The sequence below is a fragment of the Myotis yumanensis genome, unplaced genomic scaffold (genome assembly GCF_028538775.1).
Source record: "Myotis yumanensis isolate MYYU_CA2020_CCGP unplaced genomic scaffold, mMyoYum1.0.hap1 SCAF_16, whole genome shotgun sequence".
Lineage (NCBI taxonomy): Eukaryota > Metazoa > Chordata > Mammalia > Chiroptera > Vespertilionidae > Myotis > Myotis yumanensis.
In genome coordinates, this window is record NW_027223767.1 from 40,041,225 (window position 1) to 40,055,592 (window position 14,368).

General features: G+C 45.5%; 1 protein-coding gene across 1 annotated transcript; it reads right to left on the reverse strand.

Annotated features, from left to right (window-relative positions):
- Positions 1-984: 984 nt before the first annotated feature.
- LOC138994785 (WAP four-disulfide core domain protein 18-like) lies at positions 985-3,075 on the reverse strand. The gene is made up of 3 exons (XM_070394957.1): positions 2,991-3,075; positions 2,014-2,162; positions 985-1,179 (listed from the first exon to the last, which is right to left on the reverse strand). The coding sequence occupies exons 1-3, from the start codon at positions 3,073-3,075 to the stop codon at positions 1,126-1,128; spliced, it is 288 nt and encodes a 95-aa protein (XP_070251058.1). The 3' UTR covers positions 985-1,125.
- Between the last annotated feature and the right edge of the window lie 11,293 nt (positions 3,076-14,368).

Sequence of the window (14,368 nt, forward strand, 5' to 3'; positions counted from 1 at the left end):
TGGACCTTGTAGAATGCCATCCTCAAGTATCTTTGCAGGGGAAGGTCATACATTGGCATTCAGAATGGCAGATAATAGGTGAAATTGTTTGAGAACATGTTATGGGTGTGCTCATGAGCCCCCAGTAATGATCAAGAGAGACAGGAGCAGGGTGGGATTTGGGGTGTGGATGACCAGCCAGTAAAAGAAGGTATCAAAGCTAATATGCCCTCATTCCAATGCACAGGCTGGTGAGGCCATGGGCCGCCGGGGTTATAAGATGTGCTAGACGGCAGGGACAAGCAGGCATGGCAGACCAGGGCAGAGGCTACGTGGGGCAATCGAGGTGGAAAAGTGAACAGAGAGCGCTGGGAGATGGAGCTTGTAGGGTCAGCCCAGACCATCGCTTTTGTCAGGGCTTCTTTGGGAGACCCAGGCTTATCCTCTGCCTCAGGAAAACTCTGAATCAAAGACTCCACCCACAGATCCTATGTCCCAACTTATCCTAACTCCTGACCACTTCCCAGCCACGCCACTCAAAGCCCCACATCCCAAGGGCCAGAGTTGCTCTCATAGTGTTAGGCATCCAGTCCTGCTACAATTCGGTGTATTGCCTTAGAATAGAATATCTCCACAGTTGCGTCTGCTACTACTCCTTCTGAGTCAGCCCTAATAGATGCTGCTACTATAGGCCTGTTATGTGCTACAAGGTCATGTTTTTCTGGACCAAAATCATATTCCCAGAATGCTTGAGAAAATATTATCATGCCCTTTGCCCTGTTTAGATACATGGACATGGAAGGAGGAAAGAAACTAGCTGGCAGACCTTGCCTCTGATCTATCCTGAGTGCCTTGTATTCATGGGCTCAGTACAGGGCACACAGTCCGTTCTGTTCATCCACAGAGGGTCCACTAGAAAGAATGTCTAAATGGGAAGAATGACACAGTCTCAATAATGCCACAGATACAATTTATTTGGGACACAAGCTCTTTAGAATCGGCCTCTCCACCACTTTAGATCTTCATCTTCTGGGACTGCACGTCAAGGGATAGACACTTGCCAAGAATGGTGTGTGGAAAAAGTTATGCCAAGCACTGGACGGATATATTCATGAGAAATCTTCTGGGGCTGGTCTCCAGGCAGGCTTACAACCCCCACTCTTCCTCCACAGTGTCATCAACATGGTCATCAACACCACCCTTTTAAAATATAAATTTGATCATGACATTTCCTCTGCTCAGAAACCTCCAGGAGTCTACCAAACTCTTTGGCAAGGCAGCTCATTCCTTTCTGGACCCTGGCTTGGATGATCCTCTCCTGAGATGTTGCAAATTCTACTGACCACAATCTTAATCACTTTCCCATCTCCAGCGTAGGATCCACATTTCCCCATCATCTGTACTGCCCTTCCTTACTGTGGCAAACTGTATGCCTCCTTGAAGCTCTTCCTTAAATGTTCTCTACTCTCTGACAACCTTCCCAACCTCCACTGATCCACCCTCCCAGGCAAAACCAATAACTCTTCCCTGTGCTTCCACAGACCTCAGTAGAAATTTGTGCAAAGCTGTGGTCACCCTGGGTTGTAATTATTTACGTAGTTCTGTCTCCATGAACAAGCTGTGTTTACCTTTTTATCTCAAGTTCAGCACAACGCCTCCCTAATTGGGGTTCTCTTTCCTTTCCCTTTGCCTCCCAGGATCACCCATTTTCTAGGAAGAGTGAAGCCCCCTTGGTGGGGAAGGGGAAGGAGGGTGACAAACCCTGGGTCAGTAATGACCTGTGAATCTCGGATCTTGGTTACTTGTCTCAACTGAGAACCCCCTCGGGAACAGAGACAGGGATAGGGCTTCTCTTTGAGGAGAGGGTCTTAGATAATGCAGCCAGGTGTCCTTCTGCCATTCACTTCCAGCCTCTTTCTCTTGGAGTTACCCAGACTTCTGTGTGCAGTGGACATATGAACATCCATCGGCCCCAGGAAAGTCCACTGTGGAGTAGTTAACACCCTTGTCAGCTCTTGACGGATTTATACTCACCACATGGATAGCACGTTTGCATACATGGCCACATCCATTGCTGCAACATTTCATTCCCCTGGGACATGAGTAATCTCCTGAGCACATTTCAGCACAAATCCCAGCGGTATCTTTGGGCACCTTGGGGCAGACTCCAGGTCTCTTTCCCCCTGAAACATACAATGGTGTGTGTGGAGTCTGGAATAGTCACTAACCAGGTATGAAAACAGCTGTTAGAGGTCTACGGGCTCACTTCTGGCAGGAATCCAACCTCTTTCATTTCTTTTTTGTACTCCTGGACCCACCCTCAGCCTTTGTAGCTCTACCCTCACACTGAAGTCCCCATTTTCACAGTCAGGCCCTTAGGAGAATGTTCTCCCTGCTACAAAGGCTGCCCAGTCCCAGCAGGCAAGAAACCTGCTCTGTCATAAGCCTCTTCTTTCCTCCTTAGAAGAAGATATTAGAAACATCTCTGATCCCAGACTTCCGTCTTCCCACCTCACACGTACCCCATGTTCATCCTGGAGCTACTCAGTGTTGGAGCCCTACATCCCAGGCACATCTAGAGAGAGCCCCAACTTTTAATAAGGCCCAACCTGATCTGATAAGAAGAATGGGGCCCTGGTTGGTGTGGCTCAGTTGGTTGGAGCATCACCCCACATACTGAAAATATTGCAGGTTCAATCCCCTCCTGGGACGCGGATGGTAGGCAACCAATCCATGTCCTCTCTCCTCTCTTCTCTCTCCTCCCTCCCTCTCTCTCTCTCTCTCTCTCTCTCTCTCTCTCTCTCTCTCTCGTCAATAAGCATATATTTGGGTGAGGATTGAAAAAGAAGAATGGGAAACGCAGGGTGATCACTCCCGAAGGTTAAAGAAAGTGGGACTGATCAATGCCACATCTCCACTCTGCAGCCTGTTCCTGTGCCCCACCATCCCAGGTAAGAAGCTGGGCTCTGAGCCTCCTCTGCTCTCAGGTAGGACCCCCTCAGCACCCTTACCTCCATGACCACCTCTCTGAGCGAAGGCCATCTCCATCCCCAAGATAACAAAAGCCACTAGGACAAAGGCTGTGCCTGTCTTCATGGTGGCCTTTAATGTGAATGCACACACTGAGCCCAGCCCCAATTTATACCCTCAGTGACACCAAAGAGAGAGGAGTACGGGGTGGGGAAATGGAACAGGAAATGTACAACATGATCTAGGTAGTTTGTTCTATTTCATAACTGGTTTCTCTCTAATTATGGTTTGTTTTTTTATAGATGAAAATCCAAACAGGAGAGTTCAGGCATTGCTACATCAATACTTGGCACTGTTTTCCCTGGTTTCATTAGAAAAAGTGGCCAAAGAAAAAAATTTTCAGTGTAAAATTTTGAATTTCAGAGTAAGAGCTTAAACTATGCAGCTACGTGTTATGCCACATGGTGCTTCATGGAGGTCCGGTTCCAGGAAGATTCAATGTGCTTCTGGGAGAGATGGTGAACGGGTTGTACTTTGGAGCCATCCAGGGCTGAGATCCCCAAGTAGGAGTGGAATGAGGACCTCCCCTTCATCACAAGGGTAGTTAGTAAGGTCGCTCATCTGAGGAGATGGATGTTCAAAGACCACAAGCTGGCAGGGTCCCGGGGATGGAGAGACAGGTCCACCCTGATGGCTGGTGGTCTCTGAGCCTACGATGCTCCATACTGAGAGGTCCCTAGAGAGAGGCCTGTGTGGGTGAGCTACAATGAGCTGGACGACAGGAAAAGACTGTTACAGAATTTCAGAGAAGGGGGTATAGAGGTAAAACTCCAATGACTATAGGAATGAAGAGAAGCCTGCTTTGTCCTTGGGGGTCAGATCTGGGACAAGCACCTCATGAGCACCTATGGGGAGGCCAGGATGAGGTACTCTGAGATCACAGGAACACTAAGTGAGCCAAGAGAGGAGGGCTCAGAACAGCCACCTCAGGTAGTTAGCTCACACCCAGCATCTCAGACTCTTTGGATGTTCAAAGGGTACAGCACCCAGGACCCCTACATATGATGGAGGGACCAGAGTATCTGAAGAAGACATGCAGCTCAATACAGGGTGGAGATCAATTGCCCAAGACAGCACAGAGCACAACAAAGAGCACAACAAAGAACAAGCCCAAACGCAAATCCGAGGTGTCTGGCCAGATGCCAGACTGCTCAGTAGCATGGCCTTGGTGAGTGTGTGGGGCCAAGGTGCACAGCCCCAAAGAACTTGCAGGAGAACCCTACAGAGCACTCTTGGTAAGGGGAGGTCTCCCTAATCCCTCCCTAAAAGTGACTTAGACACAACTACTATCACTTAATTAACATCACCTTAAAAAAAATTTTCTCATGTGTTTGGTATGTATTTTTCTAAGTACTTTCCTATATTTTACATACACACATATGTGTATGCAAATATGTATCTTTGCTGCAGAAATGAAGTTATATTGTACAGTATTGTATTGCTTTATTTACTTAACATTATGTCTTCTTGAAATATATTTTTTATTGACTAAGGAAAGGAGAGGGAGAGATAGACAGATGCTTCAATCATGAGAGAGAATCAGGATCAGCTGCCTCCTGCATGCCCCCTACTAGGGTTTGAGACCAAAACCTGGGTATGTGCCCTGACCAGGAATCAAACCGTGACCTTCTGGTTCATAGGTCCATGCTCAACCACTGAGCCACTCTGGCTGTGCTTAACATTATGTGTTGGAGAAATTACCATGTTAGTATTCCCCCCCTTTAAAATAAGCACTATCTAATATTCTATTATATAAATGATTCATAATTTATTTAAACATATTTCAATTGCTGAACATTTAGAAGGTTTCTGTTTCATTAATAATTTGTTGTTATATGCATGATATACTTTGTACATGCTTCTTTGTTTATATATGTCAATATTTCCCCCTGAATAAATGCCAAAACATGGAAATACAAAGAATATGTTTACTGTAGAGTTGGAAGATATTGCCAAATTGCCCTCCAAAAATGCTGCACCCATTTACACATCATCCTGCAGTGAAGGAGGTACCAATTTCCCACATACTGACCTGATGAATTTGCATTCTTGCTTTCCCAAGTTAAATTTTTAATGCAATATTTTAAGCTGTATATTCCCATATTTCCATTGGGATGCAACCCAGTTGGGAATGCAGGGCAAAGAACTCTCATGGCAGTTATGAAAAAAATTTAATTAGTGGAAATTACATATGAAAATATAGTCTGGTATGTGCTACTCTAGCACATGGAGTTTGCAGGATGAAGCAACGGTGGTTATGGCCTCTCCTGGTTTTGCTGATTCTGCAGTTCAAGAATGGGAGCTGCTAGGCTGCAAAGGAGGCCTCCTCCCTTCAACAACAACGATACTGGCTCCATTAAGCCTGTGGTTACACACCAGGACCTGTGCCTATATCACACCTGTCACCTCACCGAAGCCTCCTAAGCTGTGGGGACGCTTCCATTGGCCACCACATGTCACAGATGAAGGGACTGAGACTTGAAGGAAGCCCATGTTTTGCAAACACTTCGACCCCATCTCAGACCCACCAATGGGGAACTGCCAATGGGGAAGTTCAGAAAAGCTCCTCAAATGTTTTCATGTACATGGAAGTGAGGAACACCTCACCTACCTGATAAATCCTTTATTTCTGTGAAGAACTAAACAAAATGTCTCCATAAATAGTTGATTTCTAGTGACATTCACAAAATTGGAAATCTGGCAAGTTCTCATGACATATTACTACTTGATATATCCAGGTGTTCAGCAAACATCAGACATATATAAAAAATTAAATGAGGAACAGAGGTTCCTTAAAAAATTAAATATAGAATTACCACATAATGCAGCAATTCCACTTCTGGGTATATACCCCAAAGATTTGGAAGCAGGATTTCAAAGAGCTATTTGTACACTCATGTTTATAGCAGCATGATTCATAAGCTAAACATGGAAACGACTAGAGTGTCCATTGACCAGTAAATGGATAAGTAACATGTACTATACAAATATAAGGGAATATTATTTAGCCTTAAAAAGGAAGGACATTCTCCAGTATGCCACAACATGGGTGAACCTTAAGGACACCCATGTTAAGTGAAATAAGCCAGTCACAAAAAGACAAATATTGTGTGGTTCCACTTATATGAAGTACTTAAAGTAGTCAAATCATAGAGACAGAAAGTATAAAGGTTATTGCCAGGAGCTGGTGGGGAGGAGAGAATGGGAAGTTATTGATTATTGGTATAGAGTCTCAGATTTACAAGATGGAAAGAGTTATGGGGATGCGTGGTGGTGACGGCTACACAACAATATGAGTGAGTTTAATACCACTGAACTATAGGCTTAAAAATGAATATGATGGGCCCAGGTTGCAGGCTTGATTGCCAGTAGGGGTTGTGCAGGAGGCAGCCAATCAATGATTTTCTCTCACCATTGATGTTTTTTTCTCCCTCTCCTCCCTTCCTCTCTCAAATCAAGAAAAATATATTTTTTTAAAGATAAATAAATAAAAATGGTTATGATGGTAAGTTTTGTTATGTGTACTTTAACGCAATAAAAAACACATTAATAAAGAAGTCTGATTCCAGACATTGGAAATCCGTACATGTCCTCAGCCTACAAAACCTACCCTTCACACATGCAGCCTTTGAGCTTTTTTTTTCAGGCTAGCATGTGATACCTCGAGGGTGCAGCAGCTTCTGTGTTTGGACTCCTAAATTTGCTAGAATTCCATTTTTTCCTGGAATTTCATATTCCAAAGGGTCATTTTCTATCCTTGCCAAATCATTCGAACGCCTAACTGGCTGCACATTTCACCAGACCCAGACAATATTTTTTGAAGGTAGGAACTCCAGGAAGGGGTGAGGTATTATCAGAGAAGGCTGACCCTTAAGATAAGTCTTCATCTGAGAAATGGACAAAAACTTATATGTTAGACCTGCTGTTATGGGGACTGGAATGCACTATACAACTGAGAGGCAGTAGTTTCCAGTTCTGGTAAACAGTAAGCACTTGCAAGGAGCCAGCAAGGCAAAGAATATCCCAAGGATTGTGGGTGGATTGGACAAATAATAGATTATGAATGCAAATGGGTTGTTTTTAAATTATATGTTGATGCTGTGGTATTTAATACAGCTTAATTAATTAATTAAAACAATTTTTTCCCGAAAGAGGGAGAGAAACATTGACGTGAGAGAGACACATTGATTGCTTGCCACTGGCACGCGCCCTCACTGGGGCTGGAGATCACACCCATTCAGCTGATCAGTAGTGAGCCTGGCATCCCTGTGGCTTTCGGAAACTGGGCCAATGTGGGCACAGGCTCACCCCCAGTGAGCCAGGCTGTGAGACCTGGTCTTAGTTTCTGGTATGAGGCTCCCAGGCCTGATGGGAGGAGATCAGACCCCAGGTTTCCTGCTCCCAACTCTTGGATAGAGGATGCTGTAACCCCGAATGCACTTATTCTGGGATCCTGAGAGACTGCTTGGAGAATGGGCTCCTCTCCTCTGTGATTCGAGCTTTGCTCACTTTGGGGAGGAGAGGAACAGAGACTCTCGGCTACAGCTTTGCACAAACACTGACTTCCTGAAGCATCTGTTTCTTCTCCAGTGGAGTTTCCTTGTTTGAAAGGTGGAGTTTCTTACACAAAGTCATCTGAGAGTCTGATCTGCTCCTTTCCAGGTTTTGTTCATTTCCTTCTTCGGGGCGACAGGAATTAAATTCGCTTCATGTAGTGGGGGAAGACGGGAGAGGAGGAGTGGACCCTGAGACTCTCCTTGCTCATCCCTCTTTCCATGAGGTCAGCCGCAGAGTAGCGCAGGCAATCACAATCATTGGTTTCCCAAGAACTTCTGCTATCTGAGGAGTGTCTTAGTGTTTATGACATTTTAAAAGGGTCCTTATGAGCCATAGGAAATATGAATCTAAAGCCTCACAAATAGGCTGACTAAAGACTACAGGCCTTACAGAGCGAACACACAAGGTCACCAAATGGCCCACAGCCAAGAAGTGGCAAAGCCTAAAGCCAACAGGATGTGTGCCTGTGCCCAGTCCTCAAGACCTCCACCTCCACAGATGCCAATGCTTCTTACTGACCCAGGGAACTCAGGGAAGGTGCATATCTACACCAACACCTCACCTATTTCCTGGCTACCATTTACTGAGCACTTGTTATGTGCCAGGCACTGGGTTGGGTGCTTAACACAATCTCATTTAATCCTTAGAAATCTCTGTGAGGCAGGAAATATCACCCCCACCCCCTTTTATTATCCCCGTTTTTGAATGAGACTCTGAGGTTGTGGGAGTTGGCACAAAACCACAGATCCAGGGAAAGGAAGAGCCAGGGTTTCAATCAGGTCTTTGAGATTTTAAACCTCATTCTGGCCCAGGTGTGGCTCAGTGGTCTACCTATGAATCTGGAGGTCACAGTTCAATTCCCAGTCAGGGCATATGCCTGGGTTGTGGGGTTGATCTCCAGTGTGGTGCATGCAGGAGGCAGCGAATTGATGATGTTTTCTCATCATTGATCTCTCTCTCTCTCTCTCTCTCTCTCTCTCTCTCTCTCTTTCTTCCTCTCTGAAATCAATAAAATATATTAAAAAACAAAACCAAAAAAACTCATTCTGCTGCCCAGTCTCTGTGGAGCTAGCAGCCATGTCCACCCATGAACCAGGGCAAGGACGGCAGCCCCAGGAATAGCGTTTCCCGGTCAGAAGCCCCGTGGCCTCCTGTCTCGGTGCCTCAGGATGGGGCTCTGTGAGTCCTGATTAGGGGAAACAGAGGTGGTTTGGGTGGAAACCTCATTAGGATAGAGCTTACTTGTTCCCATTGGGCCTCTCAGAGAACAGGAACAGATGGGTCTGAGCAGGAAGAAGTGGTCCAAGTGGGGAGGTTGGCCATGAGAGTAAGTCCAAGTATGGCCGGCAGCTATCACCCCAGGACACACTCTGTGGTCACTCAATGCAAAGATGCTGGGTGGGGGTTTTCCTTAGAGTTTGAATGGTTTGAAGGAAACTACAGAACAGTGTGGATAATGTTCCCTTGCAATTACATCATTGAGGGAGGCAGCATGGTGAGCTAGGAAATGTTCCGGCTTTGTAGGTGAAGAGACCTGTCATTTATTAGCTGCCTGATGTGTGATGAGCACATAATCTCTTTGAGATCCAGTGTCTAAGTGCTTGCAAGACAAGTAATTATGTTTGCAAAGAGATGTTATGGAGATTAAATGTACTTTTGCATTTACACCTCTAGCTACTACTGCCATGTGGGTCATGCACTGGGTGGTGACAGCCAGCAGATGGCGAAATGGAGCTAACACCATGCCAGGCTTTGCTCCTGAGCCTGTGCTCAGGCTCTGCTTGCCCTGGAGGAGGAGGACTCTGACCTTTAGTGCAAATTGGGACACTGTTAGGTATGACAGCCCTGGGGGCACCATGTACAGTGCAATCCAAGGGACTTAAGAGGGTAGAGAGGAATCAGGGCAAGGTGAGCAAAGAAAAAAGCATTTGATTCATTCCTCGTTCCCTCGTCTGTAAGATAGAGGTCCCATCAGTAAAGCTCTCAAGATTCAGTAAAATAATGTATTTGAAAAGACCTGGCACAGAGAGGTTGCCGAATATGTGCTTTTCTCTCTCTTCCCTCTCTGGAGGATGCCGACTCATCGCAAAGGATTATTGAAGCCCTAACCAGTTTGGCTCAGTGGATAGAGCGTCACCCTGCAGACTGAAAGGTCCCAGGTTCGATTCTGGCCAAGGGCATGTACCTTGGTTGCAGGCACATCCCCACTGGGGGGTGTGCAGGAGGCAGCTGATCGCTGTTTCTCTCTCATCGATGATTCTAACTATCCCTATCCTTTCCTCTCTGTAAAAAATCAATAAAATATATTTTTAAAAAAGGATTATTGAAACATTCCCTAAAAACAAGTAAACTTTTCATAAACACAATTGAAGTTGTTTTTAAAATGTATGTGATTTAAAAGTGAAAACTCATATAAAATTATGATTGTTGCCAAATAGTGAAAAGTTAAACTATACTCAGTATTTTACAGTTTATCAAACTTTTCTGTAAAAAAATACCTCCCTGGACAGGCCTGGATGGAAGGAAGTGAAGATTTACCTATTTGGAGATGTTGGGGGATTGGGTGAAAGAGGTGAATGGATTAGAAGTACAAATTGGTAGTGAAAGAACAGTCACAGGCATATAAAGTACAGCATAGAGAAAATAGTCAATAATCTCTCTATAAAAGGCTAACATGCAAAGTGTCCCCTTGGCAGTTCGACCATGATACCAGGAGTTAGATCGCTCACTATGACATGCGCTGACCACCAGGGGGTGGCATGGAACATGACAGACGACCTGTGTCGGGCAGCGGCAGCCTATGGCGGCGGCAGGTTTAGGGAAGGAAGAGGTGGGAGGCAGGGAACCTGATCGCTGGCCAGGCCTAGAGACCCTACATGTGCATTTTGTACACCGGGCCTCTAGTCTATACTAATAAAAGAGAAAGATGCAAACTGACCATCTTTCTGCCATGCCTACAAGCCACACCCACCAGCCAAGCAGGAGTGAGTATGCAAATTAACCTGACAAAGATGGTAGGTTTACTGGCATATGCAGGTGTCAAGGGCCCCAGGAGGCAACGGGGGCCACGGGATCGCAGAACCTTTGCCGGCCCTGGGAGGCGAGGTCGGCCGCACCAAGCCATGCATGTGGGCTCCCAGGTCCTTAGCTGGAGGAGAGCAGAGCGGGAGAGCGGGCAGAGTGCAGGAGGTTTGGAAGACTTGGCAGAGCAGGAGGCCGCTGGACATAGAGCAGAGCGAGAGGGAGGGTGGCTTTGAGGATGTGGCTCCTTCTGTCACCCCAGCTTCTTCATCACAGCTGTGGAAACTGACAGCAGGGAGGAAACTGACAGAATCAGCCAGAATCAGCCATTGTTCAGACAGCTCTCAGCAGCCTGACACACAGGACTCTCATTCACCTGCATCTCAGACGGTGACAGTAAAGAGGTGGGACTATGTCTAAAGAACAACTGTTGATACGACATAGCTCTGCAGCCAAAAGATGCCGGCGTTATCGACAGAAAATGTCTGAAGAGCAACATGTGTCTGATCTTGAAAGAAGGCGGCGCCTGCTATATAATGTATCTAAAGACCAGCTATTGGGAAAACGTCACTCTGGTGCCAAAAAACACTGGCGTCATCGTCAGAAAATATCTAAAGACCAACGTGCCCCTGAAGTTGAAATAAGGCGGTGGCGACAACAGAATATGTCTAGAGAACAGTCATCAACAAGTACTACCAATTCTGGTAGGAACTGCCTTCTCAGCGAAAATGGAGTACATGAGGATGCAATTCTCCAACATAGTTGTGGTGGAATGACTGTGAGATGTGAATTTTGCCTATCACTCTATTTCTCTGGTGAAAAATCATCCCATGGGAAATTTACTCGATGTTGTAGCAAAGGGAAAGTCTGTCCAAATGATATACACTGTCCAGATTACCCAGCATATTTAAAAAGATTAATGACAAACGAAGATTCTGACAGTAAAAATTGCATGGAAAATATTCGTTCCATAAATAGTTCTTTTGCTTTTGCTTCCATGGGTGCAAATATTGCATCACCATCAGGATATGGGCCATACTGTTTTAGAAAACACGGACAAGTTTATCACCGTACTGGAACTTTACATCCTTCCGATGGTGTTTCTCAGAAGTTTGCGCAACTCTATATTTTGGATACAGTCAAAACTCCAAGTAAAAGATTAGCAATGCCAGAAAACCAGGGCTGCTCAGAAAGACTCATGATCAACATCAACAACCTCATTTAATGAAATAAATGAGTTAACAAAATCATACAAGATGCTACATGAGGTAGAAAAGGAAGCCCAATCTGAAGCAGCAGCAAAAGGTATTGCTCCCACAGAGGTAACAACGGCAATTAAATACGATCAGAACAGTGACCCATGAAGATATAATTCTCCCCCTGTAACCGAGGTTGCTGTCATATTCAGAAACAAAGATGGAGAACCTCCTTTTGAAAGGGACTTGCTCATTCATTGTAAACCAGATCCCAAGAATCCAAATGCCACTAAAATGAAACAAGTCAATATCCTGTTTCCTACATTAGATGCAATGGCATATCCTATTCTTTTCTCGCATGGTGACAAAGGCTGGGGAACATATATTGCATTAAGACTCAGAGACAACAGTGTAATCGACAATAACACTAGACAAAATGTAAGGACACAAGTCACACAAATGCAGTATTATGGATTTCATCTCTATGTGGGGAACACGTTCAATCCGATTTTAATGGCAGGAAAATTAACAGTTTATCGTGGATTCATATTAAAAAATGGAGGCCAATCGGATAAATTTCATCAAAGCAAACCAATCCAAGTGAGAGTCGAAAAATATAGTGGTTTGATGGATTATCTCAAATCAAGATCTGAAAATGAAAATGTGCTGACTGGTAAAATTATAATACTTCCATCATCTTTTGAGGATAGTCCCAGAAATATGCAGCAGCGCTATCAGGATGCTATGGCAATTGTAACAAGTATGGCAAGCTCGATTTATGCATAACCATGACATGCAACCCAAAATGGGCAGATATTGCAAACAATTTACAATGCTGGCAAAAAGTTGAAAACAGACCTGACTTGGTAGCCAGAGTTTTTAATATTAAGCTCAATGCTCTTTTAAATGATATCTGTAAATTCCATTTATTTGGCAAAGTAATAGCTAAAATGCATCTCATTGAATTTCAGAAACAGGGACTGCCTCACACACATCCTCTAATTAATTCCCTTACAATGTGCACAAATTTCATGCACCAGGCCACTAGTCTATAGATTAAGCGACCAAACAACTGAATGACCATTCGCTATGATGAGCACTGACCACCAGGGGGCAGACACTCTATGCAGGAGCTGCCCCCTGGTGGTCAGTGCACTCCCACAGCGGGAACACCGTTCAGCCCTATGGGCCATCCAGCCCTGCAGCAACCACTCACTCCCTCAGTAGTCCTGTAGGTCCATTCTCCAGAGAACAGCCAAGCACCAAAGGACCAGTGCTGCCAGCAGGATCCTGACAGCATTGCAGGCCTCCAGGAAGTCAGCCTCAGGCACTGTGGCCACTTCCCCTCCCTAGAAGCTCCGCAAGGAAGAAATGATATAAAAGCGACTGCCAGGTGGCTCCAGACAACCAGCAGGAACGTCAGTGGGAAAGAGTTGCGGGGGACAGATCCTGATCCTGGGCCAGCAAGGGTGTCCCACCACCTTCATGGAGGGCCCTATCACATCCAGGCCCCTGCGCCCTCCTCAGGATGGGTGTCAGACACAGGGCTCATGGTTTGCGAGCTCCACTGCAGAGGTGCAAGCCTCTCCAGATCAGGACTGACTGGGAGAGAGATGGTGGCAGGCCCAGGGGGCTGGGATGAGCAGGAGCTGCAGGTGGCGTTGGACTGGGGGTTTTGGCCCGATTCCCGCAGGCCATGCAGAGAAACCGCACAGGTGCATCAGGACTCTGGTGTTATAATAACTATGTGTGGTGACAGCTGGCTTCTGAAAATATCAGGGGGAACACTTTGTAAAGTATATGATTGTCCAGTCACTGTGCTGTGCACTTGAACCCAATGTGTTGGGTATTTCCTTCCCACGTCCCGCGTGGGTCAGAGTTCAGGAACTGGAGGCAGAGCCACACACGAATGAATATGAAAAGACAAGAGATAATTTGAAATATTGGGGGACCAGGCGGGCAAGTCCAACTCAAGGGGAAGGACTTTCTCTAGTGCTCAGGCCTCACCAAGCTTTTATTCATCTGGGATGGACCCATAGCATAGCCCTTAGGCAGGTGACCCCTGGCAACAGACAGACTAGCCCATCAGCAAGGATTTACATAATAATAAATGGGAGAGTAGTTTCAGCTACCACTGTCTGGACAAACAGAGGTGGAGCCTAGCTCTGACCTTTGCTAGGGCTTCAAAGGCACCCAGCCTATGGGGGGGTGGGAGGGGGGGGGGTCTCTGTCTATGCTCATCAGATAGTGAAGGCAATAAACAGTTTCCCACACAATGTACAATAATACCGAAAGTAAAGTGTAATTGTAAAATTAAAAATAAGGAAATTGAAATTTTAAAAAAGACTTACCTATTTGAATCATGGGGGAGCAGATGTGACCACAGCCCTCCCTGATGCACTGTTCTCCTTGCCCACAGTCCCTGCCTGCTCTGCATTAGGGCTCGCAGATGCCTGAGGAGAGGAAAGACTAGTTAAAAGCTTTTAAGTCTTACACTTGAAGAATAAAATTTTCAATGCCTTCACAGTGTCATCCAAAAGTCCATCAATTACCTAAGTATAAATCTAAAATATTTTATTCAGAAA